At 41.3% G+C, this 26,322-nt stretch overlaps 1 protein-coding gene and 1 long non-coding RNA gene across 5 annotated transcripts in view; both read right to left on the bottom strand.

Moving 5' to 3' along the window:
• Positions 1 to 8,364, bottom strand: part of LOC121284810 — an 83,190-nt gene extending 74,826 nt beyond the window's left edge. The window contains exons 1-2 of one of the 2 annotated variants that reach the window (XR_005944551.1): positions 8,261 to 8,364; positions 5,827 to 6,140 (exon numbers count right to left, since the gene is read on the bottom strand). This is a non-coding gene — a long non-coding RNA (uncharacterized LOC121284810). Of the gene's footprint in view, positions 1 to 5,826; positions 6,141 to 6,789; positions 6,830 to 8,260 lie in introns of those variants that run through there. The other variant, XR_005944552.1, reaches the window with a different exon arrangement.
• Positions 1 to 26,322, bottom strand: part of adcy5 (adenylate cyclase 5) — a 368,070-nt gene that overhangs the window by 279,723 nt on the left and 62,025 nt on the right. The window contains exon 4 of one of the 3 annotated variants that reach the window (XM_041200523.1): positions 22,927 to 23,844. The exons of the other annotated variants lie outside the window; for them this stretch is intronic. Within the exon in view, the coding sequence (XP_041056457.1) occupies positions 22,927 to 22,938 (12 nt within the window). The 5' untranslated portion in view covers positions 22,939 to 23,844. The remainder of the gene's footprint in view (positions 1 to 22,926; positions 23,845 to 26,322) is intronic. 3 annotated transcript variants of the gene reach the window in all.

The following is a 26,322-nucleotide window of genomic DNA, read 5'->3' as shown; positions in this document are numbered from 1 at the left end:
ACTGTGGGCGGAATTGTCCCAGATTTGCGCTAAGTGCGGTGGCGGGCGGGTAGAACAACATTTTATCTGCCGGCCGCAATGGCTGCTTCTCACGCCGCATCTCACGCCGCATCATCCCAAAGCCGCCGCATTAATGGTGCATTCCTTGGAAACACGCCGCTTCCATGACAGTCGGGCTCTCATTGACCCGCCACGCCATCCCCTCACCCGCTGCGTCTCGCCCTGGGTGTCCAGCAGAGCCATGTCCATGAGAATCCACCCAGCACGCCATGGATGTTCCTCCAAGATGCTGTTGCTGTCGAGCTCCAGCACTTTCCGCTCCTCGGATGTCCCCGATCCGAGCAAGTCCCTGGTGGTAAGTTCCAACTTCTGCACATCACAGTTGTCAAGACATGTTCTGCACCGGCGTGTTTTCCAGCCGACGTGGGCGGACAATCCAGCAGAGGGGGAGGGGGAGGACGGGGGTGGTGGAAATGAGTCCGGCCGTCTGGCCTTATAATGATATGCTGATATATTACAATGAGGTTCCTGATGTCCAATGACGGGAAACGTGGCCTGCCGTTGGCAGGTGGAGTGGACGATCGCGAATTGGTTCCACAACGTTGTGAAACCGATTTTTGACCTTCCTGCGACATTGTCCGCTCACACCACTGAGCATGCCTGACGCCAGCGGGCACAGAAAATCCCGGCCTGGAGAAACATCCGTCCTGCACCTACCCTGTTGAGCCCTGTAAGAATTTTGTACACTTCAATTGAGATCACCTCTCATTCTTCTAAACTCTAGAGAACACAGGCCCAGTCTCTTCAATCTCTCCTCATAGGACAACGCCACCATCCCAGAAATCAGTCTGGTGAACCTTCCCTGCACTCCCTCTATGGCAAGTATAAGTTTCCTTAGGTAAGGAAACCAAAACTGTACACAATACTCCAAGTGCAGTTTCACCAAGGCTCTACATAATTGCTACAAGACACCTTTACTCCTGTGCTCGAATCCTCTTGTAATAAGGGCCAACATACCATTGCCTTCCTCATTGCTTGCTGCACCCGTATGTTAGCTTTCAATGACTCATGAACAAGGACACCCATGTCCCTTTGGACATCAACACTTCCCAATGTCTCACCATTTAAGAAATATGTTGCATTTCACTTCACATTTTCCACATTATGCTCTATCTGCCATGTTCTTGCCCACTCACCTAGCCTGCCCAAATCCCCTTGAAGCCTTTTTGCATCCTCCTCACAACTCACATTCCCACCTAGTTATTAGCAAACTTGGAAATATTACATTTGATCCCCACATCTAAATCACCGGTAGAGATTGTGAATAGCTGGGGCCCAAGCACTTATCCTTGAGGTACTCCACTAGTCACAGCCTGCCAACTTGAGAATGAATCATTTATTCCTCCTTTCTGTTTTCTGTCCGTTAACCCAATTCTCAATCCATGCCGGTATATTACCACCAAACCAATGTGCTTTAATTTTGCTTACGAACCTCTTGTGTGGAATTTTATCAAAAGCCTTCTGAAAATCATATTACACCGGATCCACTAGTTCTACCTTATCTATTCTGCTAATTACATCCTCAAAATAACTCCAACAGGTTTGTCAAAAGTGGTTTCCCTTTCATAAATCCATGTTGTCTCTGCCTAATCCTGCCAGTTATTTTCTAAGTGCCCAGTTATTGCATCCTTCATAATAGATTCTAGCAGTTAAAAGGGGAGGCGATGGGATAGTGGTATTGTCACTGGACTAGTAATCCAGAGACCCAGGTAATGCTTTGGGGACCCGGGTTTGAATCCCACCATGGGCAAATGGTGGAATTTGAACTCATATTGGAATTACAAGTCTAATAATGACCATGAAACCATTATCGATTCTTGTAAAAACCCATCTGGTTCATTAATGCCCTTTAAGGAAGGAAATCTGTTGTCCTTACCTGGTCTGGCCTACATATGACTCCAGACCCACAGCAATTTGGTTGACTCTGAAATGGCCTAGCAAGCCACTCAGTTGTAACAAAGTCACAAAAAAGGAATGAAACCATACAGACTACCTGACATCGACCTAGGCACCGGAAATGACAATGGCAATGTCAGCCTTACTGACCCTGCAAATTCCTCCTTCCTAACATCTGGGGGCTAGAGCCAAAATTGGGAGAGCTGCCTCACAGGCTAGTCAAGCAACAGCCTGACATAGTCATCCTCACAGAATCATACCTTACAGATAATGTCCCAGACTCCACCATCACCCTCCCTGGGTTTGTCCTGTCCCACCAGCAGGGCAGACGTGGCGGCACAGTGGTATACAGTCAGGAGGGAGTTGCCCTAGAAGTCTTCAACATTGACTCTGGACCCCATGAAGTCTCATGGTATTAGGTCAAACATGGGCAAGAAAACCTGCTGCTGATTATCACATACTGTCCCACCTCAGCTGAAGAATCAGTGCTCCTCTATATTGAGCATCACTTGGAGGAAGCAATGAGGGTGGCAAGGGTGCAGAATGTACTCTGGGTGGGGGGATGTCAACATCCATCAACAAGAGTGGCTCGATAGCACCACTACTGACTGAGCTGGCCGAGTCCTTAAGGAGATAACTGCTAGTCTGGGTCTGTGGCAGGTGGTGAGGGAACCAACAAGAGGGAAAAACATACTTGACCTCATCCTTACCAACCTGCCCGCCACAGATACATCTGTCCATGACAGTATCAGTAGGAGTGACCACCGCACAGTCATTGTGGAGATGAAGTCTCATCTCCACATTGAGGATACTCTCCACCCTATTTTGTGGCACTACCACTGTGCTAATGGGATAGATTTCAAACAGATGTAGCAACTCAAGACTGGGCATCCATGAGGCACTGTGGACCATCAGCAGCAGCAGAATTGTACTCGAACACAATCTGTGACCTCATGGCCCGGCATATCCCCCACTCTACCATTACCATCAAGTCAGGGGATCAACCCTGGTTCAATGAAGAGTGCAGGAGGGCATGCCAGGAGCAGCACCAGGCATATCTAAAAATGAGGTGTAAACCTGGTGAAGCTATAACACAGGACTATTTGCATGCTGAACCGCAGAAGCAGCAAGCAATAGAGCTAAGTGATTCCACAACCAAGATCTGCAGTCCTGCCTCATCCAGCGGACAATCAAACAACTCACTGGAGGAGGAGGTGGCTCCACAAATATCCTTATTCTCAATGATGGGGCAGCCCAGTACATCAGTGCAAAAGATAAGGCTGAAGCATTTGCAACAATCTTCAGCAAGAAGTGCCGAATGGATGATCCATCTCGGACTCCTCCGGGGGGTCCCCAGCATCACAGATGCCAATCTTTAGCCAATTCGATTCACTCTGCCTGATATCAAGAAATTGCTGATGGCACTGGATATTGCAAAGGCCATGTGCCCTGACAATACTCTGAAAATGGTAATGAAGACTTGTGCTCTAGAACATGCCGCTCCTCTTGCCAAGCTGTTCCAGTACAGCTACAACACTGGCATCTACCCGGCTATGTGGAAAATTGCCCAGGTATGTCCTGTACACAAAAAGCAGGACAAATACAACCCGGCCAATTACCGCCCCATCAGTCTACTCTCCATCATCAGTAAATTGATAGAAGGGGTCATCAAAAGTGTTATCAAGTGGCACCTGCTCAGCAATAACCTGTTCATTGACGCTCAATTTGGATTCTGCCAGAATCACTCAGCTCCTGACCTCATTATAGCCTTAGTTCCAACATGGACAAAAGAGCCGAACTCCAGAGGTGAGGTGAGAGTGACCACCCTTGACATCATGGTAGCATTTGACAGAGTCTGGCATCAAGGAGCCCTAGCAAAACTTGAGTCAATGGGAATCAGGGAGAAAACTCTCCGCTGGTTGGAGTCATACATAGCACAAAGGAAGACGGTTGTGATTGTTGGAGGTCAATCATCTCAGTTCCAGATCCAGGGCATCACTGCAGGAGTTCCTCAGGGTAGTGCCCTCGGCCCAATCATCCTCAGCTGCTTCATCAATAGCCATCTTCTACCATAAGGTCAGAAGTGGGATGTTTGCTGATGATTGCACAATGTTCAGCACCATTCGTGACTCCTCAATCATCAGCCAACATCCCCACTTCTGACCTTATGGTGAAAGATGGTTATTGATGAAGCAATTGAAGATGGTTGGGCTAAGGACACTACCCTGAGGAACTCCTGCAGTGATGCCCGGAACTGAGATGATTGACCTCCTCCGATACTGAAGCAGTCCATGTCCAAATGCAGAAAGACCTGGACAATATCCAGGCATGGGCTGACAAGCGGCAAGTAACATTCAACCAACACAAGTGCCAGGCAATGACCTTCTTCAACAAGAGAGAATCTAAACATCACCCCTTGACGCTCAATGGCGTTACCATTGCTGAGTCCCCTACTGTCAACATCCTGGGAGTTACCATTGACCAGAAACTGAACTGGGCTAGCCATATAAATACTGTGGTTACAAGAGCAGGGCAGAGGCCAGGAATCCTGCGATGAGTAACTCACCTTCTGACTCCACAAAGCCTGTCCTCCATCTTGGAGACACAAGTCAGGAACGTGATGTAATACTGACTACTTGCCTGGATGAGTGCAGCTCCAACAACACTCAAGAAGCTTGACACCATCCAGGACCAAGCAGCCTACATGATTGGCACCCTATTCACAAACATTCACTCCCTCCATCGCTGACGCACAGTGGCAGCAGTATGTACCATTTACAAGATGCACTGCAGGATCCCAACAAGGTAGCACCTTCCAAAACCACAACCACTACCATCTAGATGGACAATGGCAACAGACCCATGGGAACACCACCAAGTTCCCCTCCAAGTCACACACCAAGACTTGGAAATATATCGCCATTCCTTCACTGTTGTGTCAAAATCCTGGAACTCCATCCCTAACTGCACTGTGAGTGTACCTACACCACAGGGACTGCAGCAGTTTAAGATGGCAGATCGCCACTACCTTCTCATAGGCAATTAGGGATGGGCAATAATTGCTAAACGCCCACATCCTATGAATGAATAAAATTTTCCCTACTACTGATAGCAAGCTAACAGGTCTGTAGTTCCACATTTTCTCTCTCCCGCCTTTCTTAAATAGTGGGGTTATATTTGCAACCTTGCAATCTGCAGGAACTGTTTCAAAATCTGTAGAATTTTGGAAGATGACCACTAATGCATCCACTATCTCTATAGCCACCTCCTTCAACACTCTGGAATGTAGATCATGTGTAGGTCTAGAGGATTTATCAACTTTCAGTCCCATTAGTTTCTGGGAAAAACTGCTTTCACTGGTAGAAAGCTTGGTAACCAGAGGCCACAGGTTTAAGATAATTGGCCAAAGAATCAGAGAGGGAGATGGCCGTACAGTGAGTTGTTACAATCTGGAATGCGCTGCCAGAAAGGCTGGTGGAAGCAGATTCAATAATAACTTTCAAAAGGAAACTGGATAAATACTTGAAATGGAAAAAAATATATAATTACAGGAGTCTTTTAAGGTGCAAGGGAGTGTGACTAATTGGATAGTTGCTTCAAAGAGTTGGTACTGGTTTGATGGGCTGAATAGCCTCCTTCCATGCTGTGTGACTGTATAATCAGCAGCAGTCTACAGTCTTAACTGAACTAAAACACAACTGAGCTGAAATAAACTAATGTCCGGGTGAAATGAAGGTCGGAATGAATCTGCGACCAACATAATCCAGACATCTGTTTGTACTTTTTAAATTTGGCTTCCCTCCACAGTGCTACTCAGGAGGTCCCAGTGACTCACCACACCCAGTAAAGCTCACAGCAGAGATCACTTACCCAGCAACCTGCTTCGGGGTTGCGAACTGCGGCGGAATTGTCCAGTCGCTCCACGACTATGAAATGACACCACACAAGTGAAAAAGATATGGCTGGGGATGCCTCTCCCTACGGCCACTCACACACCGCAACAGGAGCCTCAAGCAACGATCACTCTTTTGCACGAACAAACACCTCGATACATTCCTCTCGCTGGAAGCTCCCCGTGTCCTGCCGCTTCAGAAAGACGTGAAATGGTGATGAGCGATTGCAAGACCCCCTTTCTTTGAGCTGGCCAACCATCAGACCCACACTCCATTCTAATATTCACCCAACTATGACACAAAGGAAAAGGCAATGGTTAACGATCTCGTCCCGACTGGACTAAAATAGTAAAAAAAAAATTGCACTCTACATGGAGTTAACGCCATTTTACTTAAAAAAGAAAGGCTTGCATTTAGGTAGCACCTTTCAGAACTTCACGACATCCCAAAGCGCTTTACAGCCAATAAAGTACTTTTAATGAGTCGTCACTTCGGAAGCACAGCTGCCAATTTGTGCATATCATGTTTACAAAAACATGAGAATGACCAGATGACCTTTTTTGTGATTTTAGATACTGGTGGCACCTCAACAATGTGTGGAACGTTGAACTGTTACTTAGATTCACTCAGTAGTAAGAATCGAAATGTTATCCGGGGATACGGATCTACTTGTTTCAGGTTCAGCAATGACAACACACTGAATTCACTAAAAAGTGGCGATTCCATGCAAAATAGCCATTTAATTGACACAGATCTTCCCTTGCTACAGAGCAAGCCTCCAATGAAAAAGGCACAAATGAAACTGGACATTGAGCGTGGTGAAGCAATTCTTTCTGGAAAGTCAACGGACCTGCAGCTTTATACAATCTTGCAATTATTGTGTCCCTTTAACAAAACCTGTCACTTCTAAACAGAATGTTAAAGAAGTGTTCATTTATACCTCCTGGTCTTCACTTTGCATGTTTTGGTTTGGATCCTTCAACCCGCTTGCATGAAAAAGCCCAGCTCACGCAAACCACGGATCCCCTGTTGAGAATACCATGTTGAGAAAGGGTCTCTTAATAATGGTAAGCTGCCTCAAAATTTGTATGAAAAGCCAATGGGGGCAGCTGCAAGCACAATGAATTGCAAGCAACACTCATTCACTGCCAATGCTGAAATAAGGCGAAATATCATGTTATTCTCAGAGAAGATAAGGTCACTTTATATCAGCGGAGAACTGAAAATGGGGAGAGTATAATGTCACTTGAGACAATATTATGTCACGAAACTATCATATTTTTCATAACATTATTGTGAGTGTAAGTGTGGATGGTTCTGTCTATGTAACTGATTTAATTAGACTAAAGATGCTTAGACTACAAGATTATAACCATCAAAAGAATTAGGTTTAAATAGGCTTTTGGAATGGAGATGGATAAGCTAGGAAGAGGGTTCCACAGATAGGGTGTGAATGAAAATTGAATTTTTAGATAAGTGAAGGGGTTGTTCGATTTTCAAAGGGATGGTGTAACGTTTACAACTGCAAGATAAGTGAGGCAAAGCAATATGTTTATTTTTTCCAAAAGTGCTGATCATAATGATGACATGAAAGATTTCTATATTATGGGAAAAGTAAATTTCCAAAGACCTGTAGAACAATGGAATTTGCAGATTAAAGAGAGAGAAAACTTATATAAAGAGGGATGGAAGGCTATGTAGGGGGTGTGGCCATGGGAGATCAAAAGGCACACTGTGTGAAGCAGTCGTGGGGAAAAAGCCTCCAGCCGCTTGAGCAGAAGTCTGCTGTGTCCAGCAACTAAAGCTGTGTTATAAGCCTTTGGAATTCAAGTGCATGCTGTGGTAACCTTGCTGGCTTGATTTTATAATTTCAAATCTACTTTGGACTGTTGCCTCAAAGTGGGTGTGTAGCTGGGAGCCTGTTTAACTAAGCATTTTGGGAAACTGTTAAGACTAAATAACTATGTAACTGTAATCTTGTGTGTGTTTATTGGTTCATTTTTTTCCTTTTGTTAATAAATGTTTTAACTTAATTTTAAAATCTCTAAAGGTGTTAGTAGACTCAATTCTTCTGAATTTAATGCATAAAGCTTCTCGTAATAAATACAAATTGCAAAACCGTTGTGATAGCGTGGCCAAGTTTCCCCTTTGGATTTGGTCCATCTGGCACATATCACCTGCCTCCTCATAACAATTTGAAGTCTTTTCTTTTGTTAATAAATGTTTTAATTTAATTTTTTTAACTACTGAAGGTGTTAGTGGATGGAATACTTATGAATTTAGTGCACAAATCTTCTAGTAATAAATACAAATTGCAAAACTCACATACCACCTGCCACATCATAACAATAACATCACTTTATATCAGAGAGAATAAAAAAATATTTTTTACCAAGAGAATTTACTTTCACCTTACACTAGGAAGAATATAACTTTTCAGAACTCTGAAGAAGAGTGATATTTGACTCAAAATGTTAACTCTGTTTCTCTCTCCATGGATGCTGCCAGACTTGTTGAGTATTTCCAGCACTTTCTGTCTTTATTTCCAATTCCAGCATCCACAATATTTTTCTTTTAGAATATAACTTCATTTTATACCTGGGAAAAATATAATGACACTTTATGCAGGGAAGGAATACAATATGGGGATGGTAGCATACTTATAATCTTTCCAAACTAGTAGCCCCAAGAGCTGGAGTTATGCTCTGAAAATATGAGTTCAGATCCCACTGTGGTAACTGGAGGAATTTAAAATCTGTTGATTAATAAATCTGGAGTAAAATGCTAGTCCCATTAATAATAATCACAAAACCACTGCATTGTTGTAAAAACCAATCTAGTTCACTAATGTCATGTTGGGAAGGAAATCTGCCATCCTTACCTGGTCTGGCCTATGTGTGACCCACTCCAATTTGGTTGAACCTTAACTGCCCTCAGAAATGGCCGAGCAGAACACTCAGTTACAGGCAGCTCACCACCACCACCTGTTCAAGGGCAATTAGGGATGGGCAATAAATGCTGGCCTTGCCAGCAACGGCCACATCCCAGGAACGAATATAAAAAAAAACTTTATACCCAGAGAGAACATAATGTCATCTTATACCAGGAAGAGTGTAACTTCACTTTACACATGGAGAGAATATACCATCACTTTATGTCGGGAGAGAATATAAAATAATTTTACACACAGAATACCACATCACTTTATACAGCAAGGGAGTATAATAGGTACTGTAGCGTGGTGGTAATGTTACAGGAATGAATATAACGCCAATATATACGAGGAGAATATAACTTTAAAAAGTGAGAAAAGAAACATCACTTCATACCAGGAGAGAATATGACATCAAATTATACCGGGTGAGAATCTAGCAAGGGGACGGTAACATAGCTGTAATATTACTGGGTTAAAACCCAGAGGCCTGGAGTATTGCTCCAGAGGCATAAGTTCAAATCACTCCATAGCAGCTGGAGGAATTTAAAATCAATTACTTAAAAAATCAGGGATTAATCATTTTGTGATTTAAAACGATCATGAAGCTACCGGGTTGTTGTATAAGCCTTTCTGGTTCACCAATGTCATCAGCTAAAGGAAATCCAGTGTAGCCTACATTCAACACCAGGCCCACTCCAATGTGGTTGGCTTTTAGCTACCCTCTGAAATGGTCGAGCAAACCAGTTAGTCGTACGAGGCTCAGCCATGTTTACAGAAAATTGGGGATGACCAATTAATGCAGGCCGAGCCAGTGATGTTCACATTCCAGGAATGAATATAAAATCTAAACTTCATGCTAGGGGAGAATGTAACATCACGGGAAAGAAATACAAACATATGAACATAGGGATTAGAAGTAAGAGCAGCTCATTCGGCCCCTCAAGCCTACTCCACCATTCAATAAGATCATGGCTGATCTGACTGTGGTCTCAATTCCACTGTCCTGCCTACACCTATGTCCTTTGACTCTCTTATTTAAGAATCTATCTACCTCTGCCTTAAAAATATCCAATGACCCTCCCTCTACTGCTCGCTGGGGAAGAGGGTTCCACAGTCCCACTATCCTGAGAAAAATTTTCTCATCTTCATCTTAAATGGGAGACTCCTTATTTTTAAACTGTGTCCCCTAGTTCTAGTCACTGCCTCAAGGGGAAATATCCTCTCAGCAGCCACCCTGTCAAGTCCCCACAGGATCTTATATGTTTCAATAAAATCATCTCTCATTCTTCTAAACTCCAATGGATACAGGCCCAACCTGTCCAACATTTCCTCAAAAGATAACCCTTCATCCCTGGAATCAGTCGAGTGAACCTTCTCTGAACTGCTTCTAATGCAATTATGTCCTTTCTTAAATAAGGAGACCAAAACTGTGCATGGTACTCTAGATGTGGTCTTGCCAATGGCTTGTACAACCATATCAAAGCATCCCCAGTTCTCTTTTCCTTTGCAATAAATGACAATATTTCATTTGCCTTCCTAATCATTTGCTGTACCTGCGTGCTAACTTTTTGTGATTCATGTACCAGGGCACCCAGGTCCCTCTGTATCTCAGAGTTCTGAAATTGCTCTCCATTTAGATAATATGCTGCTTTTCTATTCTTCCTGCCAAAGTGGATAAGTTCCTACATTATACTCCATTTGCCAAATTTTTGCCCATTCATTAAACTTATCCAAATCCCTTTTTCGGACTCCTTATGTCCTCTTAACACCTTAATCTCCTACCTATATTTGTGTCATCGGCAAATTTAGCATTTTGTCCCTTCATCCAAATCATTGATATAAATTGTAAATAGTTGAAGCCCTAGCACTGATCTCTGTGGCACTCCACTCGTCACATCTTACCAACCCAAAAATGACCCATTGTGCCTGTACTCTGTTTCCTGTTAGCTAACCAATCCTCTATCCATGCTCAAATGTTTTCCTCCTATATCATGACCTCTTATTTTGTGTAGTAATCTTTAATGCGACAATTGTCAAATGCCTTCTGGAATTCTAAGTACACCACATCCACAGGTTCCCCTTTCTCTACATGGTTGTTACTTCCTCAAAGAACTCTAATAAATTAGTCAAACAAGATCCCCCTTTCACAAAACCATGTGGACTCTGCCTGACAGCACTGAGATTTTCTAAATGCCCCACTATAACTTCCTTATTAATAGATTCCAGCAGCAATTTCCCCTAGGGCAGATGTTAAGCCAATTGGCCTGTAAGTTCCTGCTTGTCATCACCCTCCTTTCTTGAATACAGGAGTCACATTCGCTATTTTCTAATCTGATGGGACCTTTCCAGAGTCCAGGGAATTTCGGAAAATTAAAACCAATGCATCAACTATCTCAGCAGCCAGTTCTTTTAAAATGAAGTCCATCAGGACCTGGGGACTTGTCAGCTTTTATCTCTAATAATTTTCTCATTCCCTTTCCCTGGTGATTATAATTGTTTTCAGTTCCTCCCTCCCTTACGCCTCTTGATTCACAATTATTTCTGTGATGTCTTGCCAGATGCAAAATATCTGTTCAATTCATCCACCATTTTCTTATCTTCCATTACTAATTCCCCAGACTCACTCTGTAGAGGATCAATGATCACTTTACCTATTCTTTCCCTTTTATATAATCGTTGAAATTCTTACTATCTGTTTTTATATTTCTAGCTAGCTTTGTCTCGTACTCTAATTTCTCCCTCCTTATTAATCTTTTAGTCATTTTTTGCTGTTCTTTATGTTCTGTCCAAACTTTTGACCTGCCACTCATCTTTGCGGAATTGTACGCTTTTTCTTTCAAATTGATATTATTGTTAACTTTCTTTATTAGGCAGGGATGGTGCACCCTATCCCCTATCACTGGAATGTATCTTTGCTGAGTGTTATGAATTGTCTCCTTAAATGTCTGCACTGTATCTCTACTGACCTACCCCCTAATCTAATTCCCCCGTTCACTTTAGCCAGCTCTGTCCTCATGCCGTCATAATTGCCCTGAGACCCACTTTTTCTCTCTCAAATCGAATGCAAAATTCAATCTTGTTATGATCATTGCTACCTAGTGGTGTCTTCACTATGTGGTCATTAATTAATCCTCTCTCATTGCACATTACCAGATCTAGTGTAGCCTGCTCTCTCTCATCACCCTGGAATGTGCTGCTCTTAGACACTACACCGGAAACGTGCTCTAAACTCATCTTACAAACTACCTTTGCCAAACTGATTTGTCTAATCTTTACGTAGGTTAAAATCACTCATGATTATCGCCACTTCTTACTTGTACTATTTCTGATCTCGACCCAAACTGATTCTACATCTTGATCTCCAGAACCAAGGTCACTCCACTCCAATGTACTCATGTCATCCCACATTAGGATATAAGAAATAGGAGCAGGGGAAGGCCACACGGCCCACCGAGTCTGCTCCACTGTTCAATACGATCATGGCTAATCTTGGGCTTCAACTCCATTTTCCCATCCACTCCCCAGTTCCGTTAATTCCCTGAGAGTCTGAAAATCTGTCTATCCCAGGTCTTAACTGTATTTGATGATGGAGCATCCACAACCCTATGGGGTAGAGAGTTCCAAAGACTCATGACCCTTTGAGTGAAGTAATTTCTCCTCATCTCAGTCATAAATGATTGGCCCCTGATGCTGAGGCTGTGCCCCCTTGTTTTAGATTCCGCCAACCAGTGGAAACAATCTCCCAACGTCCACCCTATCAAGCCCCTTCAAGGTTTTGTAGGATTCAATGAGGTTGCTTCTCATTCTTCTAAACTCCAGAGAATATAATCCCAATTTACTCAGGCTGTCACCATAGGACAACCCCCTCATTCCAGGGACCAATTTAGTGAACCGTCGCTGTACTGCCTCCAATGCAAATATATCCTTTCTTAAATGTGGAGACCAAAGCAGCACACAGTATTCCAGATGCAGTCTCACCAGAACACTGCACAATGATAGCAAGGCTTCTTTATTCCTGTAACCCAATCTCCTTGCAATAAAGGCCAACGTGCCACTTGCCTTTCAAATTACTTGCTGCACCCGCCTGCTACCTTTCTGCGTTCCTTGAGCGAGCACACCCAAGTCTCTTTGAACATCAACACTTCCAGGTTTCTCACCTTTTAAAAAATAGTCTTTTTTTTTATTCTTACAACCAAAGTGAATAACTTCACATTTCCCTATATTATACTCGATCTGTCATCTTGTTGCCCACCCACCTAACCTGTCTATACCTCTTTGCAGCCCCTCTCTGTCTTCCCCACAGCTTATCATTCCACCGAGCCTGCTATCATCAGCAAACATAAGCATACATTACTCCCTGTCTCTTCATCTAAGTCACATTCTAAGGCATCTTTAATTAACAGAGCTACCTCTTCACTTTTTCCCAGCTTCCTGTCTTTCCGAAATGTCATGTAGCCTTGAATATTCAGGTCCCACCCAATGTCACCAGGTAGCCATGTCTCTGTAACGGCTATCAGCTCATACATACTTAAGACCATAAAATGTAGGAGCAGAAGTAAGGTCCATCGGGTCTGCTCTGTCATCCAATGAGATTATGGCTGATCTGATAATCCTCAACTCCACTTTCCTGCCTTTTGCCCATAACCCTTGATTCCCTTACTGATTAAAAATCTGTCTACGTCCATCTTGAATATACTTAATGACCCAGCCTCCACAGCCCTCTGCAGTAAAGAATTCCACAGATTAACTGCCCTCTGAGAGAAGAAATTCCTCCTCGTCTCTGTTTTAAATGGGCTTCTATTTGAGCTCTCAATTCATGCATTTTGTTACAAATGCTAAATGCGCTTACATGCAGAGCTGTTAGTTCTGTCCTTTTACTATTTTCACAATCTCTAGCCTCACTGACTGTCTCACTCTTAACGTTATGTGCTCTGTACCTTCCAGTCACATTCTGATTATCGTTTCCCTCCTTCCTACCTTTTTCCTTGCCTTGTCTTCCCTCTTTAATTTATCACATCTTCTCACACTTGATTCCTTGTCCCCACTTTTAGTTTGAAGCACTCTTGCCCACCTTAGTCATATGACTTGGCAGAACACTGATCCAAGCATAGTTCAGATGAAGACCGACCCATTGGTTTAGCATCCACCTTCCGCAGTACTGCTGTCACTTAATGCTCCGGAATAATATATCATCAAATTACCGATCAATACCCGGACAGAACATAACATCTCTCAGCACGCGGAGAGAATATAACTTTGCTGTAAGCCAGGGCAGAATATAACACAACTCTATAGCAGGAAAGAATGAAACATAACTCTTTACGCAGAGAGAATATAACATCACTCTATGCCGGGAGAGAATATAATATCACTCTACACCCAAAGAAAATACAACATCACTCTATATTAGGAGAGAATATAGCATCACTCAATACCCAAAGAGAATGCAGCATTGCTGTATACCAGGAGAGCATATAACATCACTCTATACCCGGAGATAATATAACATCATGCTACACCGGGACAGAATATAATGTCATTCTACACTCGGAGAGAATATAACATTATTCTAGACCAGATAGAAAGTAACATCTAGGCTCTGAGAGAATATAACATCACTTTACGCCCGGAGAGAACATCACATCACTCCACACCTGGAGAGAATGTAACATCTCCCTAAAGCAGGAGAGAAAATAACATCTATAAAAGGACAGATTATAACATCACTCTATACTTGGAGAGGATATAACAACACTCTATATTTGGAGTGAATATAATATCACTCTATACCAGGGGTTAATATAACATCGTTCTATATTCTGAGAGAATATAACATCACTGTATACCAGGAGAGAATATAACATCAGTCTATGCCTGGTGAGAATATAACATCACTTTATACCAGGGCTTAAGATAACATTGTTCTATACACTGAGAGAATATAACATCACTCTATACCAGGAAAGAATATAACATCAGTCTATGCCTGGCAAGAATATAACATAACTCTACACCCAGACAGAATGGAACATCAGTCTATGCCCGCAGAGAATGTAACATCACTCTATGCCATGACAGAATATAACATCTTCTATTCGAGGACAGAATATAACATTACTCTATACAAAGGGTTAATATAACATAATTCTACACTGTCAGAGAATATAACATCACTCTATACCAGGAGATAATATAACATCACACTATACCAGGAGATAATTTAACATCACTCTATAGTCTGAGAGAATATAACATCACTCTATACCAGGGGTCAATATAAAATCACTCTATACTCTGAGAGAATATAACATCGCTGCATACTCGAAGGGATTATAACATCACTCTATACCTAGAGAGAACATAATATCCCTCCATTCAAGGAGACAATATAACATCACTCTATACCCCGAGGGAATATAACATCATTCTATACCAGGGCTTAATATAACTTCACTCTTTACTTGGTGACAATATAACATCACTCTATACCAGAAAACAATATAACATCACTTAATGCCAGATGAAAATATGACTTCACTCTTTACAGAAGGGAATATAACATCACTCTATACTAGGAGAGAATATAACATCACTCTAAGCCAGGAGAGAATATAACATCACTAGATACCATGTCAGAATATAACATCGCTCCATGCCTGGAAAGAATACAGCATCACTTAACTCCAGATCAGGATATAACATCACACTATACCAGGAGAGAATATAACATCACCCTATACCAGGAGACAATATAACATCACTCTATACCAGGAGACAATATAACATCACTCTATACCAGGAGACAATATAACATCATTCTATACCCAGAGAGAATATAACATCACTCGATGCCAGGAGACAATATAACATCACTCTATACCAGGAGACAATATAACATCACACTATACCAGGGGTTAATATAACATCACTCTATACCAGAAGACAATATAACATCAGTCTATGCCGGGACAGAATACAACATTAATCAATGCCAGATCAGAATATAACATGACTATTCCAGGGGTTAATAGAACATCACTCTATACCAGGAGAGAATATAACATCACTCTATACTAGGAGAGAATATAACATTACTCAGTACCAGGGGAAAACATAACATCACTCTACCGCAGGAGTTAATATAACATCACTCTATATTCAGAGGGAATATAACATCACTCTATATTCAGAGGGAATATAACATCACTCTATGTCAGGGATTAATATAACATCAATCTATACTCTATGCCAGGAGAGAATATATCATCACCCAATACCAAGAGACAATATAACATCATTATACACGGAGAGAATATAACATGACTCTATACCAGGGGTTAATATAACATCACTCTGTACTCGGAGGGATTATAACATGACTGTATACCTGGAGAAAACAAAATATCACTCCAATCAAGGAGACAATGTAACATCACTCTACACCTGGAGAGAATATAACATTACTCTATCACAGGGGTTAATATAATATCACTCTATCACAGGGGTTAATATAACATCACTCTATACTCTGAGAGAATATAATATCACGCAATACCAGGAGAGAACATAACATCACACTATTATCAGAGAGAATATAACATCACTCTATACCAAGGGTTAATAATAGTAACATTCTATGCTCTGAGACAATATAACATCACTCAATACCAGGACAGAATATAACATTACTCTATCATCGGAGGTAATATAACATCACTCTATACCCAGACAGAATGTAACATTGTTCTATACCCGGAGAGAATGTAATATCACTCTATACCATGAGAGAAAATAACATTTTCTACACGAGGACAGAATATGACATCACTCTATACCAGGAGAGCATATAACATCACTCTATACTCTGAGAGAATAAAACATCACCCTATACTCTGAGAGAATATAACATCACTCTATGCCATGAGAGAATAAAACATTTTCTACATGAGGACAGAATATGACATTACTCTATACCAGGAGAGAATATAATATCACTCTACACCTAGAGAAAACACAACATCACTCTATGCTCGCAAAGAATATAACATCACTCTATACCCTAAGGGAATATAACATCACTCTATACCCGGAGAGAATATAACATCCCTCTATACCCGGAGAGAATATAACATCACTCTATACCCGGAGAGAATATAACATCACTCTATTCTCGGAGAGGAATATAACATCACTCTATTCCCGGAGAGGAATATAACATCACTCTATACCAGGGCTTAATATAACATCCCTCTATACTCTGAGAGAAAAAAACATCACTCTATATCCAGAGAGAATATAACATCACTCTATACCCGGAGCGCATATAACATCACTCTATACCCGGAGAGAATATAACATCACTCTATACCAGGGCTTAATATAACATCGCTCTATACCCGGAGAGAATATAACATCACACCATACCCGGAGAGAATATAACATCACTCTACTCCCAAACAGAATGTAACATCACTCTACACCCAGACAGAATATAACATCACCATTCCAGGGGTTAATATAACATTATTCTATACTCTAAGAGAATATTGCATCACTTAATGCCAGGAGAGAATATAACATCATTTTATAGCCGGACAGATTGTAACAACAATCTGTATCTATGCCTGGAGAGAATATAACATCACTCTATGCCTGGAGAGAATCTGATATCACTCCATTCAAGGAGAGAATATAATATCACTCTACACCTAGAAAAAACATAACATCACTCTATACCCGGACAGAATATAACATCACTCTATACCGGGAGAGAATATAACATCACGATATATCAGGGGTTAATATAACATCACTCTATACCAGGAGAGAATATAACATCAATCTACACCCAGACAGAATGTAACATCACTATACCGGGGTTAATATAACATCACTCTATACTCTGAGAGAATATAACATCATTCTATACTCTGAGAGAATATAACATCACTCAATGCCAGGACAGAATATAACATCACTCTGTAGCCGGACAGATTGTAACATCACTCTGTACACTGTGCCTGGAGAGAATATAACATCACTCTGTACCTGGAGAGAATCTGATATCACCCCATTCAAGGAGAGAATATAATATCATACTACACCTAGAGAAAACATAACATCACTCTATACCCGGTGAGAATATAACATCATTCTATAGCTGGACAGATTGTAACATCACTCCATACCCTGAGGAAATATAACATCATTCTATACCCGGAGAGAATATAACATCATTCTATACCAGGAGACAATATAACATCACTTTTTACTAGGAGAGTATAACATCACTCTATACCCGGTGAGAATATAACATCATTCTATAGCTGGACAGATTGTAACATCACTCCATACCCTGAGGAAATATAACATCATTCTATACCCGGAGAGAATATAACATCATTCTATACCAGGAGACAATATAACATCACTTTTTACTAGGAGAGTATAACATCACTCTATACCAGGAGACAATATAACATCACTCTATACCAGGAGACAATATATCACTCTATGCAGGAGAGAATATAACTTCACCCCATACCAGGAGAGAATATAACATCACTCTACACCCAGACAGAATGTATCATCACTCTACCAGGAGTTAATATAACATCACTCTATATTCTGAAAGAATATAACATCATTCTATACTCTGGGAGAAAATAACATCACTCTGTACCCGGAAAGAATATAACATCATTCTATAGCCGGACAGATTGTAACATCACTCTATACCCTGAGGAAATATAATATCATTCTATGTCAAGAGACAATATAACATCACTCTATACCAGAAGACAACATAACATCACTCTATACCAGGAGACAATATAACATTACTCTATACCAGGAGACAATATAACATCACTCTATACCAGGAGACAATATAACATCAGTCTATGCCGGGACAGAATATAATATTACTCAATGCCAGATCAGAATATAACATGACTATTCCAGGGGTTAATATAACATCACTCCATACCAGGAGAGAATATAACATCACTCTATACCAGGAGAGAACATAACATCACTCTATATCAGGAGAGACTATAACATCACTCAAAAGCAGGGGAAAACATAACATCACTCTATCGCAGGAGTTAATATAACATCACTCTATATTCAGAGGGAATATAACATCACGCTATGTCAGGGGTTAATATAACATCAATCTATACTCTATGCCAGGAGAGAATATATCTTCACCCAATACCAAGAGACAATATAACATTACTTTATACACGGAGAGAATATAATATTACTCTATACCAGGGGTTAACATAACATTACTCTATACTTGGAGGGATTATAACATCACTCTATACCTGGAGAAAACATAATATCATTCCAATCAAGGAGACAATGTAACATCACTCTACACCTGGAGAGAATATAACATCACTCTATACCAAAGGTTAATGTAACATCACTCTATACTCTGAGAGAATATAACATCACTCTATTTTCGGAGGGATTAAAACATCTCTCTATACCTGGAGGAGAGATCATAATATCACTCCATTCAAGGAGACAATATAATATCACTCTACACCTGGAGAAAACATAACATCATTCTATACCCAGTGAGAATATAACATCACGCTATACCCTGAGGGAATATGACCACTCTATACCAGAGGTTAATATCATCACTCTTTACTTGGTGAGGATATAACATCACTCTATACCAGAAGACAATATAACATCACTCAATACAAGGATAGAATATAACATCAATCTATGCCCGGAGAGAATATAACATCATTCTATCATCGGAGAGAATATAACATCACTTGATACCCTGAGAGAATATAATATCACTGCATGCCTGGAAAGAATATAACGTCACTTAATTGATTATCAGAATATAACATCACTCTACACCAGGAGAGAATATAACATCACTCTATACCAAGGATTAATATAACATCACTCTATACCAAGAGTTAATATTACATCACTCCATACTCAGAGGGATTATAATATCACTGTATACCTGGAGAGAACGTAATATCACTCCATTCAATGAGACAATATAACATCACTCTACACCTGGAGAAAACATAATATCATTCTATATTGAGAGAGAATATAACATCACTCTATACTCCAAGGGAATATAACATTGCTCTATACCAGGAGTTAATATAACATCATTCTTTACTCGGTGAAAATATAACATCACTCTATACCAGAAGACAATATAACATCGTTCGATACGAGGAGAGAATATAACATCAATCTATACCAGGAGAGAATATAACATCACTTAATGCCAGATCAGAATATGACATCACTCTGAACCAGGAGAGAATATAACATCATTCTATCGCTGGACAGAATGTAACATCACTGTATACCCGGGGAGAATATAACATCTCTCCATACCAGGGGAGAATCTGATATCACTCCTTTCATGGAGAGAATATAATATAACTCTATACGTAGAGAAAACATATCATTACTCTATGCTCACACAGAATATAATATCACTCAATTCCAGGGGTGAATATAACATCACGATATACCAGAAGGCAATACAACATCAGTCAATGTCTGGAAAGAAAATAACAACACTTAATGCCGGATCAGAATATAACATGACTCTATATCAGGAGGGAATATAACATCACTTGATACTAGGGCAGAATATAACATCACTCTATACCTGGAGAGAATGTAACATCACTCTATCGCAGGGGTTAATATAACTTCACTCGATATTTGGAGGGAATATAACATCACTCTATACCAGGGGTTAATATAACATCACTCTATACCCGGACAGAATATAACATCACTGTATCCCAGGGGTTAATATAACATCACTCTCAACCAAGAGAAAATACAACATCACTATATGCTCGGAGAGAAAATGACATTACTTTATACCTGGAGACAATATAACATCGCTCTATACCAGGAAAAAATATAACATCACTCTATGCCTGGTGAAAATATAACATCAGTCTATATTCGGAAAGAATATAATATCACTCTATAGCTGGTCAGAATGTAAAATCACTACACCCAGAGAGAATATAGCAGCAGTCTATGCTCTACAGCTGGAGAGAATATAACATTATTCTACACTCAGACAGAATGTAACATCACTCTATATCCGGAGAGAATATAACGTCACTCTATAGCAGGGGTTAATATAACATTACACTATACTCTGAGAGAATATAACATCACTCAATACCTGACAGAATGTAACATCATTGTATACGCGGACAGAATATAACATCACTCTATACTCTGAGGATATAGCATCACTCTATACCAGTTAGAGAATATAACATCACACTATACCAAGGGTGAATGTAATAACACGCTGTACTCTGAGAGAATATAACATCATTCAGTGCCAGGAGAGAATATAACATCACTGTATACCCGGACAGAATATAACGTCACTCTATACTGGAGAGAATATACCGTCACTCTACACCAGGAGAGAATATAACATTCCTCTATACTAGGGGTTAATATAATATCACTCTATGCTCTGAGAGAATGTAACATGACTTTATACTAGGAGAGGAAGTAACATCACTCTATGCCAGGAGAGAATATAACATAACTCTACACCTGGACAGAACATAACGTCACTCTATACCCGGAGAGGATATAATATCATTTTATATAAAATAACATTACAGAATATAAAATAACAGAATATAACATCAGCCTACACCAGGAGGAAATGTAACATAGCTCTATACTCGGACAGAATATAACATTGCTCTATAGCCGGAGGGAATAATACATCATCCTATACCTGGAGAGAATATAACATCACTCTATATTCGGAGAGAATATAACATCACCCTATACCAGGAGACAATATAACATCACTCTATACCAGGAGAGAATATAACATCGCTTTATACCAGGAGAGAATATAACATCACTCTATACCAGGAGAGAATATAACATCACTCTATACCAGGAGAGAATATAACATCACTCTATACCAGGAGAGAATATAACATCACTCTATACCAGGAGAGAATATAACATCACTCTATACCAGGAGAGAATATAACATTGCTCTATACCAGGAGAGAATATAACATCACTCTATACCAGGAGAGAATATAACATCGCTCTATACCAGGAGAGAATATAACATCACTCTATACCCGGAGAGAATATAACATCGCTCTATACCAGGAGAGAATATAACATCGCTCTATACCAGGAAAGAATATAACATCACCCTATACCAGGAGACAATATAACATCACTCTATACCAGGAGAGAATATAACATCACTCTATACCAGGAGAGAATATAACATCACTCTATATTCGGAGAGAATATAACATCGCTCTATACCAGGAGAGAATATAACATCGCTCTATACCAGGAGACAATATAACATCACCCTATACCAGGAGACAATATAACATCACTCTATACCAGGAGACAATATAACATCACTCTATACCAGGAGACAATATAACATCACTCTATACCCGGAAAGAATATAACATCATTCTATACCAGGAGGGAATATAACATCGCTCTATACCACGAGGGAATATAACATCGCTCTATATCCGGAGAGAATATAACATCGCTCTATACCCAGAGAGAATATAACATCACTCTTTACCAGGAGAGAATATAACATCGCTCTATACCAGGAAAGAATATAACATCGCTCTATACCAGGAGAGAATATAACATCACTCTGTATCCAGGAGAAAATTTAATATCACTCTTTATCCAGAGAAAATATAACATCACTCTTTGTAGCTGGGGAACGCAATATCACTCTCTACTGGGGGAGAATATAACACTTTTCTCCACAGCCAGGGAATATGATATCACTCTATACCAGGACAGAATATATTATCACTCTATACCTGGAGCGAATATAACATCACTCTATATCCAGAGAGGATGTAACATCATCATATTCTCCTCTTCTTGAGGTTTCCTCTCATTATTCATGGCAAGCTTTACTGCCTTTCATTCACTGAGCTCACTGCATTCGGCAGCTCCAACACTCCTGACAATTTCCCACCTGTGGACCTGAAGACCTGAAGTCCTTGTCCCTTCCATGAAACACATGTCCAGTTCAACTCAGATAATGGGATGTCTCCTATAAACTCAGCTACTCACCAATAGCCTCATCACTTGTGCTCAGTTGGGGTTCCGATAGGATCACTCAACTCCAGACATTATTGCAGCCAATGGTCCAATTTGGATGAATAACCTCTGTTCCAGAGAACAGGTGCCAATCTTCTCAAGATTTTGATGCAGCATTTAACTGCATGTGGCATCAAGTAGCTCCAGTAAAATTGGAGTCAACGGTAAACTAAAAGAAAGCTCTCCACTGGCTGGAGTCTTGGCTAGCAAAATGGAAGTAATTGAGGTACCTAGAGGACAATCATCTCAGCCTGAGGACATTGGTGCACGTGTTTTTCAGGGCAGTGTCTTTGACCCAAACACCTTCGGTTACTTCTCAATGACCTCCACTCTATCATAAGGTCAGGAGCAGGGTGTTTGCTGATGATTTCACGATGCTCAGCTCCACTTGCAATTCCTCAGATGATGAATCAGTCCATGCCCGCAAACGGCATAATCAGAATAACATTCAGGCTTGGGGTGATAAGTGGAAAAGTCACATTTGTGCCACACAAGTGCAAGGCCACTGTGGACTTGAGGGTCCAACTACCTCCCTTTGGCATTCAATTGTATTGTCATCGTTGAACCACTCACGATCAGCATCCTGGGTTGGAGAATGTCCACTAATGGCCAGAAACTCAGCTGGACTAGCCACATTAATACTGTGGCGGCAGAAGCAGGTCAGAGTCTAGGAATTCTGCGGCAAATGGCTTGCCTCCTGACTCCCCAGAGGCTGTCCGCTATCTACAATGCACAAGTCAGGAGGGGTGTGATGGCATACTCTCCACTTGTCTCAGGTTCAAAGCAAAACACGGAAATACTTTCCCCCACTGGGCCGATGGCAGCAGCGCCCATGAGACTGGTATCTCCATTCCAGAACATTCCCGGGCAATCTGGGAGGGTTGGCAAATCCTACGTGGGAGAAACACAAGATTAAGAGGCAATGGTTCCAAGAACAGACCACATATCAGCGGGGTAACTAGTGTTCCATTCCAGCAACAATATCTGTTGAAGCAGTAAGAACCCAAGGTGCTGATCTCCTAGTCTGGCAATCAAATGAAAGATCTTGCATTGATATAGTGCCTTTAATCAACTCAAGCCATTTCAAATCACTTTTGAAGTGTAACCACTGGTACAAGGTAGGAAACATAGCAGCCAATTTGTGCGTGCAGCAAATTCTCACACACAACCATAACATAATCAGCAGGTAATCTGTTGTAGTGATTTTTGTTTGGGAATAAACATTGGGTCAGGCACTGGGGATATCAGCCCTGTTCTTCCCCCTTTAACCACAGGATCTTGTACATCCCCCCGACATGGTACACAGGGCCGTGGTTTAATGTCTCATCTGACAGAAGGCACCTCCAACAGTTTAGCCTACATTTTGCACTAAAGTCTCTCAGTCGCTTGGCAGTGCAGAACTTAAATATTGCTGAAAAGAGAGACAAGTTGCCAAAACTTTTCATCTTTCACTCATCAGGACAAATGCAAGAATGCCAAATTTCAAACAATCACGACAATTTATACTATGGGAGCAAAGGGTGCTGATTGGTTGGCAAGTTGACTCTGATTGGCTGAAGTATGCCATGGAGAAAGGAACGAGGAACAATAGGCACCCCCATGCTCCCTGGGTGTGTCAGAAAAGGTACAAGGCTCGAGCATATTCCTTTTGTTTACAGACAAGTCACTAGGTATTCCACAATATCCGTGCGCTAGATCCGCTAGGTGCACTTTCAAGGCCCCAGCGTCCCTCCTAAAGTCTCTGCATTGGGCCTTGCAACCCATAACCTTCTGACTCAGAGACAAGAGTGTTACCCGTAGCTGGGCCATGGCTGGCAGTTCTGAATCCATCAGGTTATCCCTCTGGATGACTTGCCCTCTCTCCTCACCATGCAGAATGCCACGTTATTAGATGGGAACAGAGTAGAAAAGCAACGAGGCAGACTGCCCTCATGCACTTTCCAGAACCTATTAGAAAGTGCTTAACCGTTGATATCTTGCCCCTCTTCCTGGTCAGGGAGTGGCATCTGATAATAATGATATTGAAGAAGAGTGAAATTGCAGTTTCCTCCCTCACCCCACCCCACCCCACCACTCCCCAATTAACCCTGTATATGAACATAGCCAATCGAAATCAATCCAAAATCAAAATCACAAGAAGCAGTCGCTCATGGAAGATATAAGTAACTGCATTTCAGTCAGCAACACACTTGCTCTAGGCATATCTTTTGTTTATGCTTTGTTTTCTTTTCATGCCCCATCTAAAATCCCTTTGGCCCTGGAAGACTAACTCTTCGGTCACTCAACCTCTCCTGTCTTCCACTCTATCACCGGCCTCCCTTTTGTCGTTGTCCCGCCCCCCCCTTTCTACGTCTCTGATTTTTCCCAGTTCTGATCAAAGGTCATTGACCTGAAACATTAACTCTGCGCCTCTCTCCACAGAGGCTGCCAGGCCAGCTGAGTATTTCCAGCATTTTCTGTGTGGTACAGATTTAAGGTAATTGGCAAAAGAACGAAAAGCAAGGATTTTGTTTTACACGAGTTGTTATGATCTGAAATGCACTGCCTGAAAGATTCAATGGTACCTTTTGAAAGGGAATTGGACAAATATTTGAAGAGGAAAAAAAATACAGGGCTATGGAGAAAGGGCAAGAGGAGCGGGACTAATTGGATAGCTGTCTCGATGAGCCCACACAGACTTGATGGGCTGAGTGGCTTTCTTCTGTGCTGTATTATATCATGATACCATGAAGCTTGGTCTGTACGGTGATCCCCACTTGCTCATCACACGCCAGACTTGCACATGGCTCTTCAGGAAGGGCTGGTTCAGGTGGTGGGGTGGGGGGGTGACTGCAGGGTGACCATGAGTGCCAACGAGGCTGAGGGAGGAAGAGAGGAAGGAAGTCGGAAACGGGAGAAACAAACAATCTTGGCAGTTTCAGTTCTGATTCTGCATCACTGCTTTCATCTTCAAAGCGGGCCGGGAGATAGTCACGTAAATAAAACACAGCCGGCATGGCAACAGCGAAGGGAACAGATGGACTGGAAGGTTCAAGGCAACAGGGCTCAGTTACAAACAAGGCATCAGTCAGACCAGACGCAGGTGAGATTTCACCTTCTCTGAAAAGGTCATCAGTTGGGATGAAAGGACTTTTTCTCACAGTATTTACCTCAAAACGTGTTGTCATGACAGCCAAGTTACTTAACCTCATACAGGGGATTGCCAACATCCTTGTCATTGACTGCTGCAACTACAGTTGCCAACCCTCCAAGGTTGCCCTGGAGTCCCCAGCAATGGACGGTTAGTCTTCCGGTCTCTTGCTACGAGCAAAGACCCGGGAGTAAAATCGGCAAGGTCAATGAAAGAAATTGTGCGCTTTTTTTAAAAAA

Source organism: Carcharodon carcharias, chromosome 12 (genome assembly GCF_017639515.1).
Source record: "Carcharodon carcharias isolate sCarCar2 chromosome 12, sCarCar2.pri, whole genome shotgun sequence".
Taxonomy (NCBI): domain Eukaryota; kingdom Metazoa; phylum Chordata; class Chondrichthyes; order Lamniformes; family Lamnidae; genus Carcharodon; species Carcharodon carcharias.
The sequence above is the reverse complement of the archived record's forward strand: the minus strand, read 5'-3'. Positions and strand labels throughout refer to the sequence as shown.